The sequence below is a fragment of the Halichondria panicea genome, chromosome 8 (genome assembly GCF_963675165.1).
Source record: "Halichondria panicea chromosome 8, odHalPani1.1, whole genome shotgun sequence".
Classification (NCBI taxonomy): domain Eukaryota; kingdom Metazoa; phylum Porifera; class Demospongiae; order Suberitida; family Halichondriidae; genus Halichondria; species Halichondria panicea.
Window position 1 is genome coordinate 4,522,964 of NC_087384.1, and position 14,987 is coordinate 4,537,950.

The 14,987-nt window shown below is 41.9% G+C and overlaps 2 protein-coding genes across 6 annotated transcripts; both read left to right on the plus strand.

Annotated features, from left to right (window-relative positions):
- Nucleotides 1–220: 220 nt before the first annotated feature.
- LOC135340200 (uncharacterized) lies at nt 221–2,158 on the plus strand. Its single transcript, XM_064536521.1, has 3 exons — nt 221–733; nt 1,653–1,776; nt 1,928–2,158. Exons 1-3 carry the CDS (start codon nt 221–223, stop codon nt 2,005–2,007), a joined length of 717 nt encoding a protein of 238 aa, XP_064392591.1. The 3' UTR covers nt 2,008–2,158.
- Nucleotides 2,159–6,797: 4,639 nt separating this feature from the next.
- On the plus strand, nt 6,798–14,109 carry LOC135340097 (uncharacterized). 5 transcript variants are annotated; one of them, XM_064536414.1, is made up of 15 exons: nt 6,798–6,957; nt 7,015–7,110; nt 7,574–7,870; nt 7,939–8,226; nt 8,283–8,347; nt 8,397–8,586; nt 8,635–8,940; nt 9,848–10,138; nt 10,252–10,366; nt 10,485–10,604; nt 10,761–10,788; nt 11,194–11,772; nt 12,475–12,607; nt 13,384–13,677; nt 13,875–14,109. In XM_064536414.1, exons 2-15 carry the CDS (start codon nt 7,056–7,058, stop codon nt 13,910–13,912), a joined length of 2,799 nt encoding a protein of 932 aa, XP_064392484.1. In that variant the 5' UTR covers nt 6,798–6,957; nt 7,015–7,055; the 3' UTR covers nt 13,913–14,109. The 5 variants fall into 5 exon arrangements, with proteins under 5 accessions (XP_064392484.1, XP_064392481.1, XP_064392485.1 ...); XM_064536411.1 differs by having other exon boundaries at nt 10,252–10,365; nt 10,475–10,604; XM_064536415.1 differs by having other exon boundaries at nt 10,255–10,366.
- The last annotated feature ends 878 nt before the right edge of the window (nt 14,110–14,987 follow it).

A 14,987-nucleotide genomic window follows, 5' to 3' on the forward strand; every position in this document is an offset into this window, starting at 1 on the left:
GCATCCTCAGTACAGGTAAGTATAGATAACCATGTATAACGTCTAGTGAAAGACTTACATTACTTAACAGAATATCTTTGGGTAGGAATGTCAGAGTTGTGTTAGAAAGTATACAAAACATGCTCTTATCATGCACAATTTCAGGATAATTAAACTGTGTGTCTACAGAATGAAGGTGTTGAATTGACGTCTGTTGTTGGACTCCACGATGTTTGCAAGGATGACAACTACAACATACGTAGCTGACAGCGGTATTGCCTTGTCATCAACTTACAATGTAATCCGTGAAGAGAACTTACATGACAGAGGTAAATCACCGTATGATGTAATCCTCACTGAGGACCTTTCCGATATCGGTAGTGGAGTGTATGACGTAGCACGTAAGGAGAACATGAATGACTCAGCAGACGCCACACGATCTCCTTACGTTGTGGTCAGTAGCGAGTACTTACCGCCACCTGGCTACGAATCAGTCATGGCTAAAACGTCACCCATTTCACTATTACCCCCTCCTATGATCCGAGAGAGCAGTGAAGCTCCGTCTCTTCCTGCCCCATACAACTCCGGAGTGGATACTCTTTTAGAGAGTGTCGTTAACAGGTCGGTTCAGAATGAAATTGTGGTAACAAAGGACGAATCAAGGCAAGGAGATGTATTTTCAAATGAGAAATGTGCGGATAAGACAAAAGACGATACTGATGACGACGGACAAGAGGAAAAGGTTGTTGTTGAGGTGAGCAGATAATTATCACGAATTTGCACATTATTTTGATTGTGTCAGTGTCTAGCCTCGATTCCAGGCCGCGAAGAGAAAGGCGGCCTGGTATACCTTGTATGCACATGCGCGAAATAATTGACAGCAATTTCATCATACAAATTGTAAAAAACCGGACAAAGTTACAATATGTAACCACAATGGCAGCTTTCAGAGACACTAATCAAATAATTTATGCTGCAGCAGTGTTACTTCCTCTAGCTCTGTTTATCAATGAGACAGTTCAAGAAAGCCTCCCAGACAGCTAGAGCTGCCAGCTAGGACGAGTGGTGGACTCTTTAATACCAGTATATAGATCTTGAGTGAATAACTTCCTGAGTGTCGAGTTAAAGCTCTTTCAGGAGTGATCATTAGCTTCTTTATCTTCAGCAATGACTTCTTGTCGAACATAAAGGCAAAATTTGGTAGCAGAATACTTGCCTGGTCCATATTACCACAGCCTCATCAGGGGACCCACAGGAACACATCATGCCTTTCCTATAACATCTGTAGCCTTACAGTGTAGGGTGTCGTTAAGTAGAGACTTGGCTTGATACAATAAAGGGCAAAAGTTAGTCATCTTTGCACAATACTAGTTCTATGTAACGAACTGTAACTTCAGAATACAAATAGTATACGGTTGACAGTATCCACAAATACACGGATTACCCCCTTTTGGGGGTAATGTACGTGCATGCACATACAAGGTATACCAGGCCGCCTTTTTCTTCATGGCTGGAATCGAGGCTAGTCAGTGTCACAAGTTTTCCCCTTGTACATGTATGTATGTACGGAAAAATATATGGATAATTAGTTCTCTTGCAACTTACAGTCCATTTGCACAGTATCCAGACACAAGGTTCATTATAGCCGGCTAATGATTCCCTCACTCCCATAGCATCCGTATGTGATGGTCAAAGCAGAGCCAGGTGCCAACTCAGATGATCCCACGAGGGTCGTGTACGCTCAGGTGAACAAGAAGAAACAGAAGCTTGTCTGTCTTACTGGGTCAGCTGCAGCTGGTAGGCACTACTATATTTATGTTTACCTCGTTAGTCTTCAGAAAACCACATATGTCACGCTGCCTGATCACCCTCCTACTGATATTCCTATAGAAAAGACACCACTGGTTAGGCTATGCAGAGGGTTAATTCTCTCATTGTTCATACACAGGTATTGCAGAGCCAATCAGCATGCTTCTGTGGATTCTTGTGACCGTATTCAGCCCACTGCAAGTACATAGCCCTAGCTGAACAATCTGTCATCATGATTGTAATCAAATTTTTCAACTTCCCCTCACTGGATGCAATAGCCCCTGTAAACCGTGTATTTTTTCTATAGCTATTGTTTCATAATTTTACTCGTTTGTGTGAATTTGCATTGCTTTCTTGTAAAATCAATAACGCTAATGCATTTTATAGGAATTAACGAGAAGATTTTTATGCTTATACTTTGTTACTATTATAAACGGGTACTAATTTAAAATTTTGTCCACGCTAATAATAAAACCAGGAGTGCACTCCTGATATAAGAGAGTATGCTAAGCAAGCTAGTCCTATCTATACATCTGACTCCAAAGTTTAATCGACATTCAAAGGGCAGATCATCAAAATCAAGCTGCTAGGACGCCTTACAACACACCTTCACTACAGCACTCATAATTTATACATCTTTTGGCCAATAATTATTGTGCTAATGAATTTGTTGCAAATCCGCCAAAATGAGTACCCTAAAATTAAACTGAAAATGCTAAAATTACTATACCCGTAATAGTAATCTTACTAAGTTAGGTATGTACTACAATTATACTATACCCCCTGTACAATAATAACTAGTGTTGAAGCTTAAATTGGTGTGAAGTCCGTATAGTACACTCATTTAAATCCGCCAGGGCCTATTTTCAACTTCCCTCTCTCCCTCTCATCGTTCCCTCAACTCTTAGCCTCCTTCTTTCACTCTCCCTCTTTCTCTCTCTCCCCCCCCACTCCTACCACCCTTATTCGTTCTCTCATAGGTGCATGCATTGCATGCCGTTATACATATAAAATTATATGCATTCTAAGTTTGACACAAACACTCTTTGAACTGAGTCTCCCTTCCCCCCCCCCCCTCTCTCTCATCCATATATACTAGCATTTCCTTTCAGATTACATTTAAGAATACAATATTCATTCAACACGTCAAGATGTGCATGAATGAAGGTGTAAACATAATAAATTATAGATATACGGCCCACCATAATAATTATTATAGTTAACCCTGACTTTTTTTAGGACACGTCAATTTGTCTATTCTAGTTACAAAAGTCAATAAAATTAATGCTAATAATTAACTATTACATTGCTAGCCTCGTTCCCAGGCTGATTGTCTCCGCCAACTAGGGCCTGGGGACGAGGCTAAAGCATTGCAATGTCATGTGCAGATGAAATTAATGTTTCACACCGGTAGATGGCACAAGTACGTACCAGCCATGCAGTGAATCCAAATGAAGTAATACATAGTTACATGCGCACGCGTATGATGGTAATGGACCGGGCCGGGCATGAGGTGGAACACAATGTAAGACATTAGACAGTGCGGTGCCCCCCTGCTATCTACAGCCCTGGAATAGTTGTGCAGCAAAATCTTAACATCTTGAATGAAAGTTAACAACTTACTAGCCTCGATTCCAGGCCGCTTGAACAAGTAGTCTGGCCCCAGACCACTCCCTTGCACGTGATCTGACATGTGCCAGGGAGAGGGTCTGGCATTTAGAGTCGCTTTTCTTGGTTCAGATGTCAAAGTTTGACATCTCCAATCAGATTCGCAAGAATGCAATTAAACTGTCACATGATTCCACTTCACAGAGGAGGTTGATAGTACTTGACCTTTGTCATTTTTAAAACTATACCAGTAGGCAATGGCTAACTTAAATTCCTGTATACATCAACTAAAAATGTTATTTCAAGTACAGAGAATCTTTCAAATCTCACTAAATCTGTATAGGAGTAGAGATAATAGCCAGCCAGTTTTAGCATCGTAACCACGCCCATTTCCGACACGCCCACTTTTGACTGTCTGAAAACCAAGAAAAGTGACACTGTTTGCCAGACTCTCCCCCCCCCCCCGGGAGGAGTCTGGCCTCGAGACTATTGAACAAGGCGGCCTGGTATACCTTGTATGCGCATGCGCGAAATAATTGACAACAATTTCATCATACAAATTGTAAAAAACCGGACAAAGTTACAAAAGGGAATAATACGTATGACAATGTGACCACAATGGCAGCTTTCAGAGACACTAATCAAAGTAGAATTATGCTGCAGCAGTGTTGCTTCTTCTAGCTCTGTTTATCAAAGAGACAGTTTAAGAAAGCCTCCCAGACAGCTAGAGCTGCCAGCTAGGAAGAGTGGTGGACTCTTTAATACATCAGTAGATCTTAAGTGAATAACTTCCTGAGTGTCGAGTTAAAGCTTATTAAAAGCTTTCAGGAGTAATCATTAGCTTCTTTATCTTCAGCAATTACTTCTTGTCGAACATAAAGGCAAGATTTAGTAGCAGAACACTTGCTTGGTCTATATTACCACAGCCTCATCAGGGGACCCACAGGAACACATCATGCCTTTCCTATAACATCTGTAGCCTTACAGTGTAGGGTGTCGTTAAGTAGAGACTTGGCTTGATACAATAAAGGGCGTAAGAACTCAGTCATCTTTGCACAATACTTCTATGTAACGGACTGTAAAATCAGAATACGAATAGTATACGGTTTATTTTACTGACAGTATCCACAAATACACGGATTACCCCCTTTTTGGGGTAATGTACACGCATGCGCATACAAGGTATACCAGGCCGCCTTATTCAAGCGGCCTGGAATCGAGACATTAGACAGTGCGGTGCCCCCCTGCTATCTACAGCCCTGGAATAGTTGTGCAGCAAAATCTTAACATCTTGAAGGAAAGTTAACAACTTACATGCAGTCCATTCATTACAAATGTACAGTGTTGCTTTATAATGATATTCATAAATTTTATGCTTGTCATTCAATTAGATCTAAGGCCACTCCAAGTGATACACAGTCATTTTAGTAAAACTTGCAATATTTTGTGTAACTTGGCTGCAACCACAGTAGTAACCACAGAAGGACATGATTATGAATATAATTAAACCATGCAGTAAGCAGCAAGACCAAGTCAAATATCTGTTATGTAACAGCAAGCGAATGACATCAGCCTCAGAAAACAGCTCCATATGCCAATAAAACTCGGTTATTTATACCCATTATAATTATTTTGCGAGTTTCCCTATAATTATATACATGTACATCGCAGGGTGGCAGTGTCAGTGTTGTAGGCTAGTAGAAAAGGGAAGCAACATGCATTACAGCATGCTAAAAATAAGTTACATGGGTATATAATTATAGTGTTATCTCGAAATTAATGAGAACCCTGGACACTTATACAACATTCTCTTCATTGGCATGTTTGAGCTGTTCTCTCTGAGGCTGTGCGAAGTCATTATGGTGTACAGTGTACATGCAGTGCAGAAAAACTAGTGCTTGCTGTTAGACTTCCATGCTTAATGGTATTCATAATCATCTATGTGGTTACAACTGTGGTTACAGCAAAGTTTATCAGAATATTGCAAGTTTTACTAAAATGACTGTACTCTGGTTTCTGGTCCACCGCCCACATCAGATTTTATTCTATCTATCCCATTATTATTATTATTATTATTATTTTTTTTTTTTAATATCAAAACAATACAAAGGTACAAAAGCAAACAGACCAAAAGATAAGAGGGGGGAGGCATACAGTTTAGCGGATACCATCCGCTGAAGGAGGTAAAGTTTGTTGGCGATGAAGCCACAGGCAGGCATTTCCTCTCCAAAGTGCAATGGCCAGGCGATGAAACAGATGCTTCTTGGTGGAGGATGTGGAATGTGTCATGGTTACTCTCCGGTCGATGGCATTCCGATGGCACCTATGATGTTGATTGCTTCTTCGCCTAGACCTCCCAGTGTTTCTGCCACAATGGGAATGAAGTTTACACCTATGGAGCGGCAGGCCTGTAGATGGGTGGTGAGTTTGCGCCTAACTCCAACTTCTAGGGCGTTTCCAGGGGAGAAGGCAGCTTCATGAATGAGGGTTTGCTGGAGAGGTGAAATAACGTGGACGTCCAAGGCTGCCACCTTGCCAAGTTGGGAGGAAGACGTCAGCGGGTCTTGACAGGGATTCTGGGATTAAACCTTGGGCCTCGCGGGATGGTCCAAGAGCTGCAGATTGAGCGGCTGAAAAAATTACATCTCTGACCGCATTGTGGCGGGTGATTCTGTCTCCATTTCCGCCACAGCCAACTTGATGGTCACCATACTCATCTGCGGAGGTGCGACATGCTGGGCAGAGGTGGGGGGCACTGTGGAGAGGGATGCCGAGCCAATATTTCAAGCAGCTGTTGAATTCCTTGTCCTGCATGTGGAGGCCAAGCACATCTGATGGCACCCCGTTCAACCAGTCTCCAGCATGTGGTAGAGCAGACGAGTTTGCCAAAGCACGAGCCCTGGTTGAAGGTGATGTGTCTAATAGGTTTTGGTACATGGCTTCATCAATGGCACAGGACAAGTGGCGCTGACGTAGAGGGATGTCTATGTCATCGAGATTGAGCCATTCAGGGTGGGAAGAGGAGGATGACAGGGCACTCACAGCCTTTTCAAGATAGGTGTCCAGATTGGTCGGGCGATTAAGGATACGTTCCACCAGGATCTTGGTGGAGGCAGCTGAGGAAATGAAAGCTGCAGGGGCATGTAACACAGCACTGCGAAGGTTGAGGCCGCCACGGTTGCTTGGTAGGGAAGCTTTCTGCCAGGACCAGTCTGTTATCGGGCTGCATTTCTACTACGCATGCGCATAATGGTCATGTGGACAAAATAGTGTGATAATGATATTCATTTGCAAAATAATGAGGTGAAATTGATAATGACATAATGAGAAAAGCCGCCCGCCCGCTAGCCTCGAGACCAGGCCGATTGTCCTGGATTTGAGGCTACCCGCCCGCATGCAATTAGAAAAACTTCAGGACCAGAAACCTCAGTTTAATTAGATGAAAACTCTTGTGGCCGGCCATGCACATGATTTTGTGAATAGACTAGCTATATCTAGTTAACTCATTCTGCTCTCCCTCGAGCTCCGTTTCAAGCTACCTGTATACTAGGCTGTAGCCAGGTAATTAAATTGTGACTCTAACCAAAAAAGTGTTTTACATATCGATCTTTCTTTCAGATTTTTTTCCCACATTATTTTGTTACAGATAAAACAAAGCGATGAAAGCTGTGTGTGTACCATTTGTACTACTATTGATGTTCCATCTCAGTCAAGGTTTGCATACCGTATTAATGATCGCCTTAAATCATAATAATTATCATTGTAGCTTGTGCATATGTGTTCGTCCGTTAATACGTATGATATTTATAATTATGATATTAATTTATATAGGGGTCTATTGTTCTTTAATACTGCTATACACCTAATACAATTGCCAATACCCTGCTAGTTACATGTGGTGTTCTTCAATACTTAAATCAATCAACCAACGTTAACCTTCACATTATTGTACCGTATATCTGGTTTCGAATGCGAAGTTCTTTCGATTGTGAATTGTGGGGAGTGGGTGGTCTCAGAGAGACTTCTTTCAAGTTTTTGCATAGATAGCAAACGAACGACACGCAGAGAGTGGAGCATGCTATTCGCCAAAATTAGAAACGCAATAGGATTTGTACAGTATCATTTGCAAATGATAAACTACGCATTCAAAACTCGGTATTTTATTTCGATTCTTTAGCCCAGTTTACGGTACAACCAGTGTCGGTGGTGCAGGCCGAAGGTGTGGACGCAGTGTTTGAGTGTCTGTATCCTGGTGCTGTAAGCCACAGTTGGGGAATCAATGGAACTTTCCCAGCAGATGATGAATTCCCACATATTTTTAATTTTACTCGTACCCAACCGTCTGGTGATACCCCAGCAGCAACACTGACCATCCCAGCCACAGCACATTACAACAACACTGTGGTGCAGTGTGAGGTAGTGGTTAGAGGAGTAGGATTCAGACTGACCGAGAATGCTACCTTGACGATATTTCGTAAGTTCCTCATACATTTCCATCTACAGCCCCTCACCGTATCCGTGTCATAAAATCTATTACTACAGCCATTACTGTTAATGCAAGTAATGATACGGATACGATCATTTTGTCATGGGCGGACCTCAACTTTACCACTAACCTCATGTACTGTGTGAACTTCAACAAAATGACAATTGTCTGCAATAAGACACTTCCTCCAGTGTGTGGACTGACTGAAACGCAGTACACTTTCAAGTATCCCAACCACAGTTTGTATGACACTTTTTTTTTCACCGTGACTCCTGTTGATGGAGGGAATCAGATAAAAGGAACAGCTAGTGAACCAGTTGCTGGATCATTTACATCAGCCAGAGGTGACCAGTGTACTTACTGATCATGGTTCTTTGTGGTTTATAAATATTCTCTACAGGTGTAACAACAGTTGTCAGCCAAGGAGAAGACTCAGATGAAAAATATGTGATGTTCGAAGCAATGGTAATATCACTATTATTGTATATCAATGGTCTAATTGTTATTTTTTCAGGTCCCTGAATGTACACTGTTTACTTTGTATCGAGTGGAATTTGGATCACTAGTAGGGTCTCAGAATGGTACTCTTAACGCATCTGGAAATGTTTCGATCACCTTCTCACTTCCTACTGACATTCTAACAAGTATCTCTGTGACACTCACTGCTGCTAATGGAATTGACCTGATGTTTGAGAGTTCATTAAGTGAGTAAATCTCTGTTTCACTTTACATGGAGTCATAATACTCTTCAGGTACTAGTGATATTCAAAGACTTCTACCTGAGACTGATTGTTCCGAAAGCCTCAGTATGTGTGGCCGTATTGAATATGCTGTGGATTCTTTTTCTCCTGGGGCTCTAATGTATTTAGTTCCCACCACAAGTGAGTCCAGCAGCATTATGTTGGCTGTGCCAAGGAGGGGTGATAATTTCAGTATCGGCCACATACCTCCTGGAAGATACAGTCTCCTTGCTTTTGACTTGGAGAACAACAGTCTACCAAGAATGCCATTCTCTCTAGCGTCTACAAGTGAGATTGTGGAAGTGAGGACGTCAAGAGGTAAGTGTGTAATGGTGCGCATGTATAATTATATCAATTACAGGGATTTGCTGAGTTCTTGCAACTGCAATATTGAGAGCAGAACTACCTGTCACGTGAACAGTTATGTAATTCTGGCTCATTCCAATCCAATAAAGCCTTTAGGCCATTTATTTTGGGAAAAAATCGAACTATACAGGAGGCTTTGTTCTGCATTGCAAGCCTTTGTACCACAGTTCAAAGCTATCCTTGAGCATTTCCAAACATTTTGTGAGCTACTATTAGTCTGTCACACAACCTGTGTCACAGACCTGTGTATCCAGCTGGTAAGACAGATTTTACTGAGACTAGTGATATACTTTCAACAGCTTGCAGGCAGCTGGGGCAAGTAGTAGCTTACAAAACGATTAGAATCTCAAGGATAGCTTCAGCTGACAAGGTCTTTCCTATGTAAGTCGATGTTTTCCCAGTTTAACAAAAATAAACGGCTCTATTGGAGAAAAATTTGTTTGGAATGAGCCACAATTCAATCTTGTTACATAACGGTTCACGTGACAGGTACTTCCGCTCTCGACATTGAGTTGCAAGAACTCTTCAAATCCCTGTAAACACTGTGAGTACTAACTGCATTGTGCATGTAGCCAATGGTAGAACGCCTACCCGTTAGTGAGAGAAGGAGTTCATTGGTGAGAGCCATAGACAATGCTGAACAACAAATGTTTGTGTACAGTGTATATGTATGGCTCATACACTAACATACGTAGTATATACAGTCATGTACAGTGTATATAATAATTTATAAGAGGAAATGCACTGTTGTCACGTAGGCTGAACACCATGCGTGTGTGGCTAACAAACATATGTTTTTGTGTATGTGGGTGCATCACTAACAGTTGACAGTTGTTATTGTACATGTGTGCATTTCTAGGAACTGCTGCTCCCCTGCCCAATGGTGTAGGGAACATTACCGTTAAGTTACTCAGTGGAGATGTTGAAGTGAACTGCTCTATACCTGTAACGAACTGCTTAGTATTGGTTCATTCAATCAACTCTCCAGAACAATTGTTTGTCCAGCTCATCAACTTTACTGATGACAGAACTATTGTCTTCTCGGTTGATTTAATTGGTAATGTCACAGTAGCAGTGCTCACTTGGGGGGAAAATAACTCTATATTTGAGGGTCAGTTGTCCTTCATCACCCAACTGGAAATATATACCGGTAAGAAGATTAGTTATGTGTGTTTTAGTCAGTCTGCATGGGTTGTATGTTACCATGTAGGAGTATTGAATTTTAACAGGCACATAATTTAACCACCATTTTATTGTTCCCAGCAGTGATGAGTTCCACCACAACTGTTACAACCACTACCACGAACACAACCACGCCAATCATTTCGATTCCTGGCGATGGGTCTTTGCGGACACTACCCATTCCAGTAGTAGCAGGTCAGTCAAAACTAAACCATCAACTATAGGATAGAATTAACTGGGTCTACGGTCAGAGGTTCCCTCTACATGCACATGCACTAATAAACTTTTTGCGTTCTTGTTGCAGGCATTGTGATTGCTACACTGGTGTTGGTGTGCATTTCCTTGGTTGTTTTAGTTCTTGTGGTTCTAGTCGTAATAAAGAAGACTAAACGAGGCAGAAAGGTGTTAAATTCCAGCTACAGTCACATGAATAGGTACGCCCATTGTTAAAATGCACTTAATCACCTTGTACCGATTTACATTTACACGATTGAACATGTACATGTATACTGTATGATCATCCTAAGTGGAGTTTCAACTATTCAGTTTTTTTTTATACCCGTGGACACACACACTGTCTTCCTTTTCAGAACTCGTCACTTCAATGGATACAGCAATGTAAGTAGGAAAGTTAATATATGTACACCTGTCCAACATTACATGTACACCTGTACATGTTGCATACACGTACAATGTGGATGATTAATCAATATGCCCACATGATATTACAGTAAGTAAGGCTGATTAGGCTGTGCCAATTGTTGTGATAACCTTCTAGTGCAAAGGAAAATTTAACCCGAAACCCACCAGAATTCACCTAAGACCACCTAATTAACAAACGTTTTCCAGGTGGCCATGCCCCTGGGTTCCCCTAGCCGGTGACACACTCCACGTGCCTTATTTTCCCCCTCTACTTCAAATCCTGTATGACACCCTGTAATAAATACACAGAATGTATTTAGTCGGGATTGAAAGTACATAACACTTCCTTGATTATAACTCGTCAAACTGTGTTGTCTACAGAATGAAGGTGTTGAATTGACACCAGATTCTGTTGTTGATGTGTGCAAGGATGTCAATTACGACACAGCTGGCAGCGGTATTGCCTTGTCATCAACTTACGATGTAATCCGTGAAGAGAACTTACACGACAAAGTTGACAATGGCATTTCACCGTATGATGTGCTTCAAACTGAGGACCTTTCCGGTATCGGTAGTGGACCAGCATCACTGTATGACGTAGCACGTAAGGAGAACATGTATGACTCAGCAGACGCCACACGATCTCCTTATGACGTGGTCAGTAGCGATCACTTACCGCCTGACTACGAGACCGTAGAATCAGTCAAGGCTGCAATGTCACCCACTTCACTGTTACCCCCACCCCTACCCCCTCCTATGATCCGAAAGAGCAGTGAGGCTCCGTCTCTTCCTGCCCCATATGACTCGGGAGTGGATACTCTTCTTTTAGATAGTGTCGTTAACGGGTCGGTTGAGAATGATGTTGTCAAGGACGAGTCAAGGCAAGGATATGAGAAGTGTGCTGATAAGACAAAAGACGATACTGATGACGACGAAGAAGAGGAAAAGGTCATAGTTGAGGTAAGCAGATGATCCCACAAATTTGTAAATGAACACTTAAAAATTAACTTGATTGCATGACGCAAGTTTTCCCTTTAAGACAGAGGATATAGCGATGTCCCGTAGAATTGCTACTATATATATGCATGTAATATACCATAAATGCTTGATCAGAGGCGCCGCGGCTACTAAATGTTTCAGTTTGCTGGTGGAGGAGGCTACAATTCGAGAGAGGCCGCTGTTAGAGAGTGGCGTTCATTAGGCCCCCCAGTTTGTTTACCATCAAAAGTTATTTTCACCTGCACAAACTCGAAAGTCTTTCAAAAGTACTAACAAGCTGCTACCTACCTAGCCGCTACCATACCTTAGATACCAGTATTCACGTGCAGAGACTTAGCCTCAAACTTCACTGAGGCTACTATTTGAGAGCGGCTTCTATTGCACTGAAAATGGGCTGTAGGGAGCTAGGCTACTATTTGAGTGCGGCTTTTTTACAAGAGCGGCCTCTGATCAAACATATACGGTATTCATTCATTCAGTAAGTATGATTCCTTTCCTACTATTGCACAATACGATCTAAAGACCAGAGGTATATGTAATACGTCGTTGGTAATACAGAGATTTAACTGTCTTCTCCTGTTACTCGCAGTCTATTTGCACCTGCCAGTATCCAGGCGCAATGTTAATTAATGGCTGGCTTATGATTTTTCCTCACTCTCATAGCACCTGTATGTGATGGTCAAAGCAGAGCCAGGTGCCAACTCAGACGAGTCAGTACACCCCACAAGAGTCGTGTACGCTCAGGTGAACAAGAAGAAACAGAAGCCTGTCAATCTTACTGGGTCAGCTGCAGCTGGTGAGCACTAATATGGTTGTGTTTACTTTTGTTAGTCTTCTCTAATTCAATGGAAAACCACACTGTGGTTAATCCTGTCATGTACATTGTCAGGGTTCTGCCTACAGTGGTCGTTTAGGTAAGCTGCGACCACCACTAGATATTTTCCGACCACCACTTAGCCTTTTCCGACCACTGTTTTACATTCTACAAGTACTGGCTAGTCCAGTTTAGCTGCTAGTCTTGGCTTACCAGTTTTACTGTCTTGATGCGCCTTATATAGAGCTAACTATTAATTGAACTCTACTACGCATGACCAATTGAAGCTGCAGCATGGCTTTGTTGAGTTCGAGGAGTATTGCAGCTAGCTAGCTAGCTATACTCTGCCTTAAAACAGGGAGTTGGACCACCTGCTAAGGGAAAGACAAGCTAGATAGTGAGCAACTGGGTCCAGTTAATACTTCCAAACACTGATTATGACCCGGCCTGTGATGAAGAATCTTAGTATAGCACCATACTGTACTGACATGATGCAAGTACAACAATGTACATATATAATTATATCAGCTGTATACTTACATGGCTTACAACACATGCATGTTCAAATTTGTGTCCCCCTTCCCGTACACACCCCCTGCATGGGCGAATTTTCCCTCATCATTTTTAACCACCTCTCAAAATTCCTGGGCATGCAGAACCCTGCATTGTATAAGTCAAGTCAGTTTTCTACAAGAATTTGCACGATTTTTAAAAAAACTGGGTGACGTTCGATACACATACTAATCTAATCCTCTTAGTTGCTGCTCCCGTGAGGCGCTCACAGCTCACCCGTGACACCCTAAGGGCAGAGCTCCACCTTCTGGCAGGGAGGTGGGAGGACCTAGCGAGAGCACTAGACATGGACGAGGAGAAAAGGGACAATATCTTCAGTAATAGCGAGAATGACCAACTGAGGCTGCATGAGCTGGTGGAGCTTTACTTCAGTAGCACACAATACAGACACACTTGGGAGGAAATGGTGCAAATGTTGACAGATGTTGAGGAACATGGAATTGCTGGGAGAATTCAAGAGGATAAAGTTAATTCACAAGGTAAACTGACTCGTGAGCTGTATGATCACAATTGTTATTAGTATGTACACGGGTATGCTTGTACATGTAGGTTGTCCCTAATTTGGCTACTAATTCAATTGTGACGTTCATACAATACCTACATGTAATCGGAATACTTTTACAACCTGATGTCGTTAGGCCATTGCAGAGGGTTGATTTTCTATTGTTCAACACAGGTACTGCGGAGCCAATCAAGCATGCTTCTGTAGTGTAAAATGGATTGTTGTGACCGTATTCAGCCCACTGCAAGTACAGCCCTAGCTGAACAATTATTTGTCATCATAATTATATACGGTCAATAATTTTACAGATTGTACATTTTCAACTTTCCCCTCACTGGCCTCTGTAGACTATCCATTAATTTTCCAAAAGTTATTGTTTCATATTATTATTACTCGTTAATTGTTTTGGTTCCTCGTTCGTATATAATTAGGCCTTGGCAAATTTTGCAATAGGGAATAACGCTAGTGCATTTCTGAAAAAACATGGAATACGAGAATATTTGTAACGCTTATGTACTAGAATTATACGATACAAACTAGCTATTATACATACCACTGTACAATAATTATAGTGTTGAAAGTACCCTTGCTAGTCATTCCTGAAATCCTTTGTAGTGAATCTGACTCACTCATTTAATCTGCCGGGGCCTATTCTCACTCCCTTATTCCCTTTTTATCTCCCCCCCCCCCCCCATCCTCTCTCTCATTAGGCATCTGTTGCATTACATACTCTAACACTCCAAGTCCTTCTGTCTCTTTGTCTCTTCCTTCTCCCCCTTTTCTCTTTAATTACCTCTTCCTATATGTTATGGCTCCCTAGCCCCTTTCTCTTCTTCTCCCTCCTGTCCCTATCGTTTCTGTTTCTCCTCTTTCTCTCTCCCCCCCTGCTGTATCATATTTACACACACTCCTTTCACTCTCCCTCTCCCTCTCTTCCTTGCTGCATGCCATATATCTTTACTTCGTCTATATAGCACACTTCCCCTCTCCCCCTCTCCCCCTCTCTTCCTCTCTCGTCGTAGTTGCGGTTACACGTCTGCACCTATAGTCTATAACACAACCCTACTTCTCTTCCTCTCTTCCGCTCAATTAGGCACTCTCTGTCTTTCTCCTTTTTTAGTAGACCATAATAGGTATAGATATCCTAGTTGTTACGATTTTATTTGTTGAACATGTCATTGATGATTATTTATTCGTTTTAGTGATCATAATTATTATATGTACCGGACTTGTTTTGTGGGTGTGTTATATTGTGCATTGTGATGCCAATTGAAAACTGAACCCATA